Raw genomic sequence first — 17,453 nt, 5'->3', positions numbered from 1 at the left:
AACGAATTTAGGATATATTCTTCTGGGGTCCAGTCCAATGTACTCTCAATCCAGTCAATCACATCTATGTCTCTATCTTCTGAGAGTCATTCACTCTGATGCCCAAGATAAATCATCTCCCTAATTGGACTTGATAGATGACATATTAGTCTTTCAATCGATTTGCTCGTTTTTTATTAGACTAAGGACATGTTTAGGTTCATCTGCTAATACAAGTTGTCTTTCCATATTACGATCTGACCATGTAATACCCTTTAGTATTAATTAAACATTAGACAACCAGTAGGCTAATATTTTTTTCTATTTTACTTTGCATGCAAAAACCATGTGAGGACAATATAAAAAGTATTAATGTAATTCATGAATAAGTTTATTAATCAATCTGTTCGAAAACATTTCAAGTGTACTTAGACAAAAATACTACACTTAGAGTATCGGATGCAACAATATCACATTCATATAGCCATTGCATTTTCGTTCTTAACTATCTTTTAATTGGAGCCCATTGTATACTTAATCGAACTTGTAGGATATATGGAAATATCACAGAGGTTCTTCAAAGAGCTAATATAATAGAGGTGCACCAAAGTGCCTTTACAACGTAACACCAAAGTGCTATAATAGAGTTACACCGAAGTGCTATAATAGAAGGCATGCTAATTGTTTCCTATGACATGTCATCTATATCCTACTAGTTCAAATCTTGTCTACTTGGGCAATTAAAACATTTCTAGTATCATATTTACATTTCAAATAGTCATTTATAAACTTTTACATTCTTTACAATTTAGTCTTCATCATCATGGAATTTCATAACCACTTTTATAACACTTCAACATTACTATATATATAAGGCATAATGTCAAAAATAGCCCCTAACGTTTAGTTGTTTGGTCACTTTGGCCCTTTATGTTTTTTTGGAGCAATTTAACACTTAAAGTTTTTTTTGGTCAAATTGGTCTGTTTTTAACGGACATGCTGGCAGGGCTTTTAGTTGACTAACGGTCAATACTAATTACTAACGTGGCGATCCAAATGTAATTAAATAATGACGTGGTATTATTTTGTCTCATATGCCACATCGAAAAATACTTTTAAAATTATTTTAAAAAACCCATTCCATCACGTCCCAAGTCTAACCCCAATCCTCTTCATCTTCATCTTTCACAGCCAGTCACCTAAAGAAAATGCACACCCAATCCTCAACTATGCTTCTCCTCAATTCCTTCCTCTTCATCTTCTATTTTTATCTTTATCTACCCTCCATTTCACCTCCAAACACCTTAACTGTTTCTTACCATGAACCCTCATAACCCTCAGTAAAAAAGGATGGAATGTGGTTTAACATTAAACAAAGAGACAAATCTTTGCAAGATTCAGAATTTAGATTTTCTTTAGTACAAAATTCTAGGGTTTTTAGATAATCTTCTGGTTTCTTCAAAGGATGGGTTTTGTTTTTGTCGGTGGCTAATGGTTTGGGGTTTTATAGTTTAAAGCTCTTCCAATGGCTTCTAGAAAGAAATAAAAGAGATCAAGATTTGATTTTTGTGCTACAATAAAAAAAATAGTGAATTTCTGGAGAAATGAACAAGAAGAAGAAAGTAGTGAAATTAATGAAATGGGTTGATTTGATTTAATTGACTTGGTTATAGATGGGAACCAATTGCTAGAATTTTGTCCAATTTCGATTGCTACTAAATGCGGTAAGGAATTTGGTTGGTTCCAACTTTTCATATCATAATCCCTAAATCTTCTACACTTCCATTTATCCCTTCAGTCCAAATTAAGTCTGTTTGAGAAATATTACACTCAAACCCAAATTGAAATCGGAGGTAAAGTCGACAAATAGTCATCAACAATTTCCAATGTTTCTTTTGTGGCTTTATTTGTAGCTCTTCTTTTTAATTTGGTTGCCTTGTCGATTGCTATTCAGGCACAATCCTCTACTCCTGCCCCCGCCCACACCCAACAAACGACAATTTGTTCTTTCCCTCTCGTTGCTTCTTTTTTATAAACAATGGAGAAGAAGAAAAGATAATGATGATGATTTTAAAATAATTTTAATAATTTTAAAAGCATTTGCTGATGTGGCATATAAGATAAAATAGTACCATGTCAGCATTTAATTACATTTGGACCGCCACGTCAACAACTAGTGTTGACTGTTAGTCAACTAACGGCCATGTCAGCATGTCCGTTAAAAACAGGCCAATTTGACAAAAAAAAGTTAGGTGTTAAAGTGCTCTAAAAAAACATAAAGGGCCAAAGTGACCAAATAGTCAAATGTGAGGGGCTATTTTTGGCATTATTTCTATATATAATTCACTGTCATATATCACTTCATTTGTACACTCAAACATAATATTTAATTTCCATATCAGTTTTACACATTTTACAAATTAGTCATTTTCCATACTTTCAATACATAACATCTTATCATTTTGTAATTGAAGTTCAATTAATATCAATACATTCATTAATCAATATCATGTTAAATACTAACGTATCATATATAAATTATTCACATGATTATTGATATATCTAATCTAACATACTTTTACTGTTAATTTTCTTCTTCTTCTTCTTCTTCTTCTTCTTCTTCTTCTTCTTCTTCTTCTTCTTCTTCTTCTTCTTCTTCTTCTTCTTCTTCTTCTTTTGCACTTTGTATAAAAGAAACATTAAATTCATGAAGAAATCTTATCATTCTGGCCTTAAACCCTTAAGATTTCACTTAGACTTGAATTTCTCTCTCTTCCTAAATGAACATACTTTCTTTCTACTTGAAACTAAGGTTGCTATGTTTTTTTTTATATTGATTTCATTATGACTCCATGGAATATTTTGAAGGAATTAAGCTTGAAATGGGTGAAAATGGTGAAAAAGACCTAAATGTAATAAAAACAAAAGTTGAAAGGGTGAAGAGAGAAGGGTGGCGTGAGAATGGAAAGATGCTGAGTTTTCTACATTTTCTACCCAAAATATCTAATTAATTTAATAATTAACTTTTTTTTTAAAAATCTATTTAAGAAAAGACCATTTTGCTCAACTTTCTCTACAATTCCATCCATGATTCTTATCGTTCTCATAGTATATTTACTCTTCTAATCTTTCCTTTTTTCTCTTTTCTTCAATTTAACCATTTATACTTTTAATTTTCACACTCTTGCCCCAACACTTTTTGTTCTCTTACAATTTAATCTATACCCCGGATTTATTTCTCTCAATGAGTCTTTTCAATTACCTTAAATATCACTTTCACTTTAAACACTGGTAATTTCAATTTTATTCCCTCCGCCTATTCACACACATATGTTCCTAATTTTAATACCATTCCTGACTCAAGAGGTATTTGGGATATTATAGGTATAACTTTGGTATGTTGTCTAACATGTTTAGGTACATTTTAAAGCATGGTTGGATAGCTTAAAGACTTGTTTTCCTGCATTTATGGGCTTGCGTATCAAGACAGGACAATCATGTCTCGAGACAAGATAACAAAAATTGGGTTGAGCATGCATGTCTAGGTGCATACCTTGAGACTTGGTGGGCTAAGTCTCGAGACATGGCTCATCGTCTTGAGATATTCTGAAACAATAGCTAAATTAGCTTTAATGAGGCAAGTCTCAAGACATAAACCTTGTGCCTCGAGACAACAGAATTTGTTTCGATACATTGGCTTAAGTATTGAGATCTAGCTCTTAGATTTTGAATTTTGGGCTCAACTTTAATGTTTTAAACCCCATTTAAGCCCATTTTTTGCTTGTAATGATTTTTTGTTGCTTAAAATGATTAATTGCATGTTATTAACTCATATTTAAAAAAATATTGTTGTATGATTGATATATATTTTGCTTCGGTGATGACCGTTGCATTCTTTATTTGGTTGAGCTTCCAAACTGGGTAAGGGGTGGTATATTTAGTGGTATTTTAGAGCCTAGTTTAGTCGCTCCTAGGTTTGATTTGAATTCATTATAATAGTGAGTCTAGTGTACATGTCATTAAGATTTTGTATTGTGTTTCCATAATGCATTGAGGCTTTCATGTTGCTCTTTTTTGTTGTGAATAGATCGAGATGTCCTCTGATTCTTGGTATAGTGTGGATGATGAGATTAAGAGTCATGCATCTCCTCTACCTCAAATTGAGGAGGAAGCCAGGGATGAAAATAACCTCGAGATGGCTGATGTGAGGAGTACTGACAAGCCTGGGTGTTGCAGGGTATAATATGCCAAATCAAGGCGCACTTTTACATGCGATGGCAAATGCTTTCCATATAGTTGATGGAGTCATTCATCGGGCTCAACCTGTTGTTGTTGGACGAGCTCCAACGGAGAAGCTCAATAAATATGGTGTGGTGGACCTTAAAGAAGCAAAAGGAGATCGAGGTTGTACATATAGCCTATTGAGAGGATCCTCAAGTTTAGGCAAGTAACCTAACCTATAAATACACATATATAATTATAACTAAATACGAGAGAAAAACACTCATTCAATTTAGATTTATAATTTTCCCTTAAGCTTTTTCTTTCTTTTATCTTTTATCCTTAAATAAAAAAGATAGTGTTTTATTTTTTTTTCTCATCATTTTGGCATTTCCCCCCTTCTAACACAACATGGCATAAATAAACTTAATAAAAAAATGTTAAATCAGGGTGGAAAACGTTAACATAATATTGTAACCATATATATGTATTGCATGAGGGTTATCAAATTTGAAGTTCCCAAGTACAATATATAAAATAATAAGCACATGGCGGTTGGCCATGGTCAATGTTAAAGGCTTTATATTTTTTTTTTTAAGGAAAAGCGGGGTTTTTTCTTTTTGGTTAGTAAAAACGGTTCAATAAATAATCCTCTACAGCTTAAAATACCGTAGTATTAGCCTATCAACTGCAAAAAGTGAAAACTCAAAACTGAAGGTCGTTCTTATATTAATTATATAATATATTTGAGCCTGGAACGAGTGAAGTTTATGATATGGACTTGAGGTGTTATTTGATTTGTGAAATGCTAATTAACTTTCGTAGTAATTGTTTTTGGCAATTTGTCTGTTTAATATTTATTTATTTTCATATTTTATCGTATATTTATAAAATATTTGTCTTAAATTTATGATATGGAGTTAGAACTGTTTATAATTCTTCCTCAATTTATAAATAAGAAGATTATACGTTTCAATGCATTCGGACCCACATCCTCCTACATTGGTAACAATGCTCATACCAATCGAATTAAGACTTAATCGACATTTTATTTTTATTTTTTATAACAATTTTTTTTATTTATAACAACCATAAAGGCTAGCTCATTAACAATCTTTTATTTCAAATTTTAATCAAATTAATTTTATTCCTAAATGAATTAAAATAATAATTTTCAGTTAACATATTATTTCAATAAAATGTTGAAATTTTATATAAAAGTATATTTATCATATTTTATTACAAAAACAATATTTAATAAATAAAATTACATTTGTAAATTTTATTAAAGATAAATTTTATTAAAGATACTATCTTTTTTCTTTGAGAATAATTAAATATACTATCTAAATCTCACTAATTAATGTTATTAAGATATTATAATTTTATTTTAAATTTGAATTTGAATTTTTTAAATCAAACATATTCTAAAATTTAAATGTTAGCATACAATTGAGGTTAGTTGTAAAGAGGGTTGATTGTATTATATTTATATAATACCATTAAATTGGAAGTAAAAAAAGGTAAAAAAAAAAATTATGGAAGCCCCTGTACTAAGTCAAAGTGTATTTTGTATTCTTTACTAAAAAATGGGTAATTAGTTCTTATACGTTATATCCAAGAGTAAACTAGTCTTTTTTGTTAACAATTTTATCCATTTCTACGGTTAAAAACTGGCATGGCTAACGGATAACCAAACAATTACATGTTGCATACCACTTGTACTTTATGTTGACTCACATGAACTAATTTTTAATAGTAGAAATGAATGAAATTTTAACAGGAGGGCTAGATTACTCTTTAATCTAATGTATATGAACTAGTTTATCATTTTTTTTAAATAGAAGAACTTTTAGCGCAAGGAAAAAGAGATTGAGAAAAATTGAGTATGAAGCAACAGTGTTTTATGGGATTATTAATTTTCCCAGTCTAACAAATTGATAATCAAATGGTTTTAAAATAATAGATGAATACATATGAAGCAATCAGTAAAATGAGGTTGAGTTGTTTTCATAACAATATTTTGACCAAGAAACGAGGTGAGAGAGCATCATTTATATATAATATCTTTATTAATATAAGTATGTAAGTGTTGGATAATCAAATGGTAAGGAATTTGATGTGGTTTAAGTTTAAATATTATGAATGAAAAAAATAATAGAGAGTTTTTAATTGAAATATATATAATTATCGAATATCAAAATAGTATAGAAATAAGAGAGAATTAATATATAGACATATGAGTTCATAATCTCGGAGATGATGATCTCATTGACATAAACAGGGGCTGCTTCCAGGAAATTACATAAACGTAAGCATCCTTCGGCAATAAGTCACCCCACTCTGATCCGTTAAAGAATGGTCAAGAATTGATGTGTTACTTTGACCAGGCCGATCCCTCCACAACTATTAAGGCTCACCAACTCCCTCTATATTCATACTATATAAGCTAAACAACCCCGCTTGAATTTGTGTGGTGGAATTGGGAAGCCTTAGTAACTAGTACTAGGAGAGAAACAAAGAGAAAAAAACCAAATGTCCACCACCTTTGGAACCATGAATGGAACTCTGTGTACCTCTTCTTCTTCTGAGTGGATGCAACTGTATGAACAAACCATTGATGCTTGTTTCGGATTCTCCGATGCTACTGCCGTTACCGTCACCACGAACAACTTAACCTCCAACACTTCATATGCAGCCGCCGTTGACCACTACTTGGCCCCCAAGGCCTGTATATCAAAGTCTATTAGGAGACGATCTAGAGCTTCAAAGAGGACACCCGTCACCCTCCTCAATGCCGACGCCAAAAACTTCCGATCCTTGGTGCAACAATTCACGGGCTGTAGCCGTCGTAGCACCTCCATTTCATTTGCCAAAAACCCAAGAGGTCCCGTCAATATAAATTTTGCCCATGTTAATCCAAAGAACGACGACCACCACCACCATAATTACACTAGTCATTCAGATCATGCTTCAACATTACCGCAGCCTGGCACTAATGATTGTTGGAAGTCTCAACTGCTGCAACCGCAAGAAAAGCATGAACATCATCATCATCATCAACAACATGATGATGAGTACCAACAGCGAGTGTCAAATGAAGAACAAGAAGGCGAGTTTTCTTTTGACAGTATCACGTCGACTGATCATGATGATCTATTTCCGCAAGGGTTTGTGATAGATGATTTGTATTAAATTATTATATAGATGTTGTAGAGAGAAAGTCAATAAAAGTAACCACTGAATCTGAAGGCTGTTCATCTTCATCATCAAGTGTTTTGACATTGTCATAATCAAAGCAACGCAAAACATATCCCCCCAAAGTTACTTACATTATAATTTTTTAACTGGACATCTATACCCTCCAAGAAATTATATACATTAAAAGATTTAACCACTTATTCATTTTGAAAATTTTCATTTACTCTTTCAAATATTCAACTTGGATTATTTTATTAAAAAATCACACATCAATATATGGATATATATTAAAAACAGGTATAAAAATTATAAAGAAATTTACAAAGTTTAATTCTCTCATTTTCTATCCACTTTCTAAAAAATGGTGTTTTTATAGTATGTGAAAGAGATGAGGCATCAAAGATTATTGCTACTTATCTTTTGTTGATGAGCTTAGAGTTGTGAGAAAGTAATTTGGAATTTCTTCAAGTAATTTGAGTTTTTAAATGCAAATAAGTAAGAGGACTACTCTCAGAATAAGAGGTTATTGAAATTGTCTTACCTATTCTTTTACATATATAGGAACTTCATGTAATTTTATGTTCGATAAACGTAAATTAGATGTATATTTTGTAAGTGGTGTAAGCTATGTAATGGTATAAAATTTATTTTTTTTAATAGTTAATATATTTTATGTATTAACCTTGTTTAATGTATTATGTTGGTGCTTAAACTTTTTCTGGACTTAGTCAATACCTGAATTTATATTTTGTCACTCAAGTTAGTACCTCTGCATTAACATCATTAGTTTGTGCTAAGGTGGCACTGATAATCAATCAAGTGGTGATACGTGATAGCCTCTCAGTATGCGTGGGACATAAATTAAAAATATATAAATTAATAAAAAAGTATATTTTTTTCACATTAAGAATTAACCTAGACAACTGATTGTCCAGATACATTTCTAGACACCAATTTGTCTACATTCATTTCAAATGGATCTTTTTTGTAAGTTTATATTTTTTTAATAATATATTATGTTATTTATATTTTTAGTCTTATTATTTTGAAATTAAAAAATATATAAAAAATTTAAATTTTAAAATATATAAATTGATAAAAATTTATATTTTTACATCAAGAATAAACCTAGACAAATGGTTGTCTAGATTCAAATGCATTTAAACAATCAGTTGTCAATATTCACTGTAAACGTGCTTTTTAATTGATTTATATACTTATATTTTTATGAATTTATAATTTTTTGTTTTTTTGTATATTTATATAAATTTATAAGTTTTTTATTTTTGTTAATTTAGTATAATATTATAAATTTTTATATGCTATCCAAAATATTATAGGTTTTTTTATATATTTTTATTTTTATATATTTTTATAAATTTAGAATCTATATCTATTTAAAATAATAACCTAAAAAGCTTATATTTTATAAAAAATTAAAATATATAAAGTTACTAAAAATACATCTAGAATGAATCTAGATAAATGGGTGTCCAAATTCTAAGGTATCTGTAAATTATTTGACCATGTTAATTCTTAATGTTAAAAAATTTCATATTTTTTATTAATTTATATATTTTTAAAGATTTTTTATTTTTTAATTTATGCCCCCATATGGTACACTGAAAGGCTACCATGTGTCACCACAAAATCGGCTATTAGAGTCACATCAGCACAAATTAATGCTATTAGTGCAAAGTACCAACCTAGGTGACAGAATACAAATTCAGATACTAACTAGATAAAAAAAATCTAAGTACTGTTAAATAAATTTGAGAAAATAAACTACATATTAACCCTAAAATTATTATTCATATTCTCTAAATTTCATGATGTTTGCTATATGAAAGCATGACTCAAGTTTATATTTCACTCTATCAGTTCCAATAAAATAAGGCTTAATGCAACTTTTTGTTAGTAGTTTGCAATGTTATTGATTTATTTAAATAAATAGTATGAAATAAGCTATTTTTTATGAATAAACAAATAAGCTAAGTGACAAGCCCGTTAGATTAAGCCTGGTTAATGGGCTTTTATATGCCATGTCCTTGATATTTCTAGTGTAACTTTTTTTTATTTAAATGGTAAATATTTGGTTTATTGATCGTATATGTTTTTTATTTCACAAGCATTCTTAAAAAACTAACATGTGTACTAAATAATTATTCTTATTTTAATTATATTTTTAAGGATATATTCTTGCATTAGAATGGTTGTGTTGAAATGACACAACACTTTAACTAATTGTGTCATGTGATGTAACAACACAAATTATATCAATAACTGCATTCTGAAAAGACATAACTTGTAATGAATAATATTCATTCAATGACACAAGTTATGGCAATAGTTAAGTTATATGTAGCATTATTTAATAACTTTTCATTATCAACCATTTACCATTTCTTCTTCTGGGACGTTTTATGACTTTGTTGTATTCTGGAGACATAAAAAACCTCAAGGAAAGTTTGTCATGCCTCAAAGTTTGTCTTGATTATTTCCTTAATTATTTTCTTGTGTCACAAGTTTGTTTCTTGCACCACAATTTTTATAACACTTTTAGTCTCTAAAAAGGTTAGAAAATGATAAAATATTTTCATAATTTTTGTTATTTTTATATTTTTATTTTATTATGATTTTATATTTATATATATTTATTTTTTAATATCTTTTTAGGATTTTTATTATTATTTTCATTTTTCTTGGATTTGATTTATCACGCTTTTGATATAATAACATTTAAGATAAATTCTACATATTTATTCCTAAATCATTTTGTTTTGAAAATCTAATTAAAAACATTTAAGTTTTTAAAATACTCAAGAACATGTTCTAAATGTGTTCTATTTTATACCAAATCTTTGAGTTGATCTCAAGTTATTTTAAAATGTTAAGATAATTTTAAAGAAATTTAGTGGCTAAGTAACGATACCAAGTGTTTAAGTATCAATATTGTGGGCAGTCATTAGCCACAAGCAATCTAGAGTGGCAAAGTATTGATTACCTATTCTTGAGGTATCAATACTTGAACCTTAAGTAATGATACCTTGCTTCATGGTATTGGTACCTAAGTTTATTTGTGGGCAACTTTTTCATAGAGGTATCGATACCCACTTTAATAGTATTTATATCAAAGGTTACAAGGAACCTTTTCAACACGATTTTTTACATTGCGATGACTATGTTTTATCTTCAATAACTCCAAATGATTACAAATCAATTCCTTGATATATAAACACTTCAAGTGCACTACAAGACATGGAAGATCAATATCCAAACAACAAATCAAGATAATACACTTTTTTCTTCATTTTCTTCATTCTCTCATTCATAATTTCGAGAAAGCTTTCATTGATATATCTTTATATAAGTATTACTCCATATTTTAGTGAACTTATTCTATATAAACACCTCCCATTGAGATGTTTTATTTGTTTATATAATTTCTCCAATGTAAATTGGGAGGGTTACTAGTTTAACCACAAAAGTTAGAGAGGTTCTAGTTTAAGCCTTGAAAACTAGAGGGAAGAGGTTTCTATCTTAGCCCAAGTAAAAGATAAGGATTGTATAGGTTATACCTTGTCCTTGAAAGATAGCAATTCAAAGTAGTGAATTGGAAAAATCATTGGCAAGTGGTACTAAGGTAATAAAGGTAGGCAATTGAGGTCAAACCACTATAAATCAATTTTGTCAAGTTTTTCTACTCCTTCTTAACTTTTAGAAAAGATTTTTAAATTCTAATTCACCCCCTCTTGGTATTTTTGAGCTTAAAAATTAGTATTAGAGCAAGGTCTCCTTCAAAGGTTTCACCATTAAGAGAAAATACTCAAGCTCAAAAATTTTGTATTGAAGAATGATGGTTGATTTCGGCTTAACAAGCTTAGGTGAAGGCCAATCCATTGTGAGACCTTCATTCTTCAATGATGAAAGCTACTCTTATTGGAGTACAAAGATGAAGTTTTTCATTGAAGTAAATGATTATTTTTTTTGGAAAATAATCATAAATAGTGATTTGGAAGTGGGCAAGGATGAAGATGATTGGGATGCAAATGACAAGAACAAAGCTTAACTAATTTACCAACACCATTAACACTCTTTTTTGTGCATTGAGTCTAAATAAGTACAATAGTGTATCCCAATGTTAAACTAATAAGGAAATTTGGGATAAATTGACATACTCTCATGAAGGAACTAGCCAAGTCAAGGAACTAGAGATTTTTTTGTTGGGATTTTTCTTCCTTTCTTCTTCATTTTTCTTGTTTTTTTCTTGGGGGGATTTTTCCATAACCCAACACTCAAAATTTGAGACTTTTTTAACATCACTTGAGAAATCACCTCCTAAACTTATTATCATCATCAATCTTTTAATTTTCAGCCTAGGGTTTAGATGAATTTAAAGAGAGAAATTGAGGCTAGAGAAACAAAGCTTCATGAAGGTTTGTAATGGTGTTTTCCAACTTTCCTAACTTGAAATTTGTTATAAGTTGTTAGGAGATAGCTTCGAAAGTTTATATATTAATATTTGGTTGTGTTTGTGTGTACGAGAATATGAAGAAATGTTGAGAAAGGGGTTTCCAAGCTATTTTAAGGATCGTAACAAGTAATCGGAAGCTTGATTTTAAGCATTGAAGCATTCAAGAGGTAAGTATGTAACATAATACACCCGACTCGATCGTCGGGTCCGGGTTCTGAAAGTCTCAATTAACTTGTATTACTTAACAACATTTCTGACTTGACTTATTCACAATACTTAGACCACAACGAATTTAAACCATGTTTACTATATAACTTTATTCCAATTTCTTAGCTATCAAACACGTTCTATGAATAAACATTCAATAAAACTTCTTATTATATGAGTAACAAGATAAGTTGATTATAGTTCTTACAATTGTTTCGTTTATTGAATATATATCATATGCATCCCGATATTAAATTCTACTAATTGAGCTTAACCTAACCTCGAGGCGTAACCTCTAAGGGTGCCTCTCTATATATATGATACAACATCAAAATGTTCACGTTGATTTCGCGAGCTCTAGCTTGGTCCCTTCCTACAGTTTCCATGTCAACCTTTGATCCTACAATCAAGGCAAATCACTCATAAGTCCAAATGAACTTAGTGAGATTCCATACATCAATTATTAAATAATAACTATTGATATTACAAATAGTAAGAATCAATGCACGTAAATAAACTCTCTGAGTTTCATATAAACTTTTGCAATTTGATTGGCGTGGTCGACGCTTATATTTTCTTCTTGAACGAATCATTGGCGGACCTATCGAGAGCAGATTTGGACATAATTGCACTTTTTTTGACAACCCTTCTTTGAGACTTGACTTTGTTAAGCTTCATCTCAAACTTTTATTCTACCTTGCTGGTTTGACTCATCAAAAGATAGCAATGCAAGTAGATATACAAATTTTCGTCTAACTTTGGCAGACTTGCAGGCGCTTCGCCAAAAAGATAGATTCTTACCATGATTCCTTCATTCCATATCGAACTCAATATCAACTTATTGTATTACCCCAACATTTAATTTCTTATAATTTCTTATAACTTATTGTATTACCCTAACTCACCGTGAAGAGTTAGAAGGCGGACTTGTTTAACTCGGTCAACTCCTTTGTACACCTTTGCTAAAATGTCTCATGCTTCTTTTGAAGTTGTCGGACTTGCAATCTTCTCAAAGCCCGACTCGTCAACAGCTCGGAATAACATGTACAATGTCGCGTTATCTTTCGATCGCATTTCTTTCAACGCCTTATTTTGAGCCGCCGTATATCCCGCAGTAATTGTCGGTTCTAAAAAACCTTCTTGGACCACTTTCCAACCATCTTGAGACCCGAGAAGAGCTTCCATTTGGATGCTCCAAATCTCATAGTTCACCTTTGTTAGTCGAGGCAGCGGCACATTACTGGTCACACTCTCCATAGCTCAGATACGAATTTGATAAAATTGTTCTCAATGTAAAATTGTTCACATTCATATAAAATGCTTACAAACTATTTATAGATTATAGATAACCCTTTAAAACCAAAAAAAAACTGAAAATATTAAAATCTAATAATAACCAATGACTCTTGACCTTTCATTCTACTAAACAAAAAACTACTAATTTAAACCCATTAAAAAAAACAACATAACTCTTGACCTTTCAACTCTTGACCTTTCACTTACATAACTCTTAACTTTTCATTTAAGTTTATTTAACAAAAAAATAGTCTAATTTGCCATAACGAATTGAGGCAGATCAGACTTCCCATTTATAATTTAGTCCTTAATGGACTCATCAACACTAGATAGTCCTAATGGACATTATCTTCATTTGTTAGCTCCTGGCGGACTTTACAGAACAAATAGTCCTTAGCGGACATTCCACATACGATAGTCCTTAGCGGACTTTCCACGTAAGATACTCTTAAGTAGACTTTCCTTTTCTAGCGACCGTTTTGCCAAGAAACACTTAGAAATAGAATCTGGAGAACCATATCGCTTTCTCATAAGCAATGTTGGCTTGTTCGTTACTTCTGGCAGACTCTTAATGGCGAATACATATTTCCAAATAATATGAAGGAAAACCCATTTTTCGATACATATCCACGTATAATACATTTTCACATATTTCTCTTGCCTTCGCATCTTGGCGAGGCCTCTTATCCACAAGTTTTCTAGCTCTCCAATACACGTCATAACCGTTATGACGAACTTTTCATCAAACGAGTCATATAGTGGTTTTCATATATATGCCCAGACGGGCTTCCATGTTTATTGTCCTGAAAAACTTTATTTTTTTTATAAGGACAAACTTGTCCTCCACTAGATCATGCCATGGCTAGCTGTGGACTTTCGACTCCAAAAAGTTAGTAGACCATTTTCATTGTGTCGCTCCGTAGAGCCAGTAGATCATTTCCATGATGCCACTCTGTAGAACTAGTAGACTATTTATCCAACCAAACCTTCTCAAATCCTCCTTGTTAATTTGAACATCTAAGTGTTCACCTGCAAAGTCAGGCCATTTCATATTTCAGTGACTCCAATTCCCATTCAGTCTTCCCATTCCTCCATTACGACAATTTTCCTATCTTCAACTAACCCTTCAAATAATTCCTTCCATACTCCACATTTAATAAACATATATTCCACACACAACATTACGTTCACTATTATAAAATCAAGTACACCACATATCAGCTCATTGATACACAACCATATCATACATTCAGAAAACATACTTGCAAGCATTCATAGGATTGCACAGCCATATGCATGCATAACCTTTCCAATCAGCAACAATCAGATATAGCCAAAGAACTCAAACTGAACTCAGTGCAGAACACACAAGTAGCACAGAAACCAAAAAAACACCCAAATAGTGGGGTACAGAAACTCACCTGCTGTCCTTCCTCCCTACCAGCTAAGTTTTTTCCAAATACCATAGTCTCTTCCATCCTAGTTAGCTAAGCATGACAACAAAAAATTCCAGTTAAAATGAAGGCATTCATGCTTTAAAATCCAAAATCCAAAAACTTGCAAAAACCTTTCAAATTTTATAAAAACCCTCAACTTCTTTGTTTTATCAAATCCACGAGCACAAAAAGATTAGAAAGCTTACTAGCTCATCAAATTCTTATCTTTTCATATTCAATCCTCTTGTTCATCGCTCCATGCAGAGTTTTCCTTGAACTTTCTCTTCTTCAAAACAGCTAAATAAGAAGATGAAGAAGAGGAGAAAATGAAACATAATTTAGAGGAATTTTCCCCCGAAATAACACTTCTCAGCTATAAATAATCTTACATGCACAATCACCTATAAACCCCATCAAAACTAGCAGCCGACGTCATTATGTTTCCCACTCAGGAACCAGTCAGTTCCAAGGTAACTGAACCAGAATTAAAACCCAACTATTTTCCATTCAGCCACTAAAATTTTTAGATTTTACAGTAGAGGCCGTCAAACCGACGGCTTCTTTCAATTAACTCTCAACTCTTATCTAAATTTCAGACCTCTATTGAAAATTGGGTGTGACAAAGTTTCCTCAAATACTCATACTTTTCCTATGTTAATTTGTTTAAGAGATTGGTAAAATTGTGTGATAAGATTGTGAAATTGGTTATATATATAAATGATTATAATATGATAACATGGGAAATTCCATGGCTTAAAGATGTGGAAATAAGTGATTGGGTAAATTTTTTACTATAAAGTCAACTATCAATTGTTAATGTACTATATAAATTGGTTGTCATGGAACAAGTAATGAACATATTTTGTAATTTGTGAATAAATATGAAAATGAGTAAGTAAAGGAATGTGTGTAAGTCTTCATGTGTTAAAGTGTTGAAAATAAGAGATTAGTTGTAAAATGTGTAATTAATCCAAAAAAATTTGCTAATGCCACATTGGTAAATTTTTGGATTAATATGTCATTATAGGCCTTTCTTGTTTAATGAGACAAATTGGTGTATGATAATATGTACATGTAGCTATAAATGAAGTTTTGACTTTGAGTATATATTTGAGGTCATAATAACCCATCTCAAGTTTTGTAAGACTATGATGTTAATAAGAAAATGTACATATCATAATGCTTAAATTTGAATATGAATTTGAACATGTTTGTGGAGGCACTTAAAGTGCCTTTTTGAAAAATGTGAATATATGCAAGGTATCTCAAAGTGTCACAGTCCGCAATTCAAAGCCCATGACCATCGCACCAAATGTATCTTATGGAGGTTTATCATTTAGATTGGGATAATTTGTCCTACAAGAACTGGCTCGATTCAAAGAGTTATTGGAGAAACTTGTCAGATTGAAGTCTAGGTGGCCCAATGATAAAGATATGACAACATAGGCTACCTTGGTAAATAGGAAAATTAATCTTAAAATATTGAGGGGTACCATATCTTGTAAGATTAGATTAGATTTTATTATGTAAATCAATAATGCAATCTTGTAAAATCCCTAGATTTAAGGGATAGGCTAATCTCGTTCGTTGATGTAACTTGATCTAAATCGTCGATTTTAATAGAGCTCAACTATAAATAGAGAGCATCCCCCTCACTTGTAGCATATTTCATTCTTTATTGTTTCTTGTATTCTTTGAGAGAAAGTAATACAATTGAGAGCATTTACTCAAAGACCTCTCGTGCATAATTTTTTTGTGGCTTTTTGTTCTTTTGTGCTTTCTTTTAGTAATATTGCTTCCGCTATATAAATTGGTGCCTTGGAGGATTTCTTTGTGAATCCTCACTTTGTGATGGTTAGGCTAACTTAGGTGAGTTTGGAATGAATGGATCACCTAAGGTCGCACCGAACGTGAGACAAAAGTTCTAGCCCTGTGACAAAAGTGACTATATGTGTATTTAGACCATGAGCCATCTTAATGATCTCTGAATTTCAAAATTGAATATGCCTCTGATTAATTATTAAATATGCTAATGGCCTTGAACGATATAAGTTATATGCGACTCTAAAGTTCCCTTGTAAAATTAGTGAAATAGTTGGAATACGATTGGCATGCCAATAGGGATATATGTGTACCTGGAGTTATGTTACCTTTAGGCTTTACACATATTACGTGCACTCTCTATTGCCTTTGGGATATGCAGTCACATGAAAATTTTGATGCCTTCAAGCTTAGTACTTCGATGCTCGTTGGTGATTTTGGTGGGATTGCCTTTGGGCTTAGCATTTTAGTGCTCACTTTGGTTTGTTTTGGTGGCTCAACCATTGGTGCCCCTTGGTGTGTTTAGGAGGGATGTGGTGTGGTACATAACACTATGTGCTCATTGGTTTGTTCTATAGTAAGTCTCGTGTATTTGAGTCGTTTCCCTAGTGTTTACTATGGGCTAATTGAACAAATCTAGATAATAAGATCAACTTATGACTAAAAATTGAAAATTGTATTCTAAAGTGTAATGTGTTAAAATCTTAACAAGTTAAAATACTATGTATTTCACAACAAGGTTAAAATATGAGCCATAAGACACACGATTGAGAGTAAAACTTATGAGTTTCATATGCCCTAATAGAAAATTGAACAAA

At 31.2% G+C, this 17,453-nt stretch overlaps 1 protein-coding gene across 1 annotated transcript; it reads left to right on the top strand.

Annotated features, from left to right (window-relative positions):
- The first annotated feature begins 6,452 nt into the window (after nt 1-6,452).
- LOC107945232 (calmodulin-binding protein 25) lies at nt 6,453-7,466 on the top strand. Its single transcript, XM_016879155.2, has one exon. It carries the CDS (start codon nt 6,736-6,738, stop codon nt 7,393-7,395), a length of 660 nt encoding a protein of 219 aa, XP_016734644.1. The 5' UTR covers nt 6,453-6,735; the 3' UTR covers nt 7,396-7,466.
- The last annotated feature ends 9,987 nt before the right edge of the window (nt 7,467-17,453 follow it).

The sequence above is a fragment of the Gossypium hirsutum genome, chromosome D12, assembly GCF_007990345.1.
Source record: "Gossypium hirsutum isolate 1008001.06 chromosome D12, Gossypium_hirsutum_v2.1, whole genome shotgun sequence".
NCBI lineage: Eukaryota > Viridiplantae > Streptophyta > Magnoliopsida > Malvales > Malvaceae > Gossypium > Gossypium hirsutum.
Note: the sequence above shows the minus strand (reverse complement) of the source record. Positions and strands in the feature narration are given on the sequence as shown.

Bases quoted from the DNA above. Each gene is read 5' to 3' on its own strand.
- LOC107945232 (XM_016879155.2), top strand. From the start codon at position 6,736: ATGTCCACCACCTTTGGAACCATGAATGGAACTCTGTGTACCTCTTCT.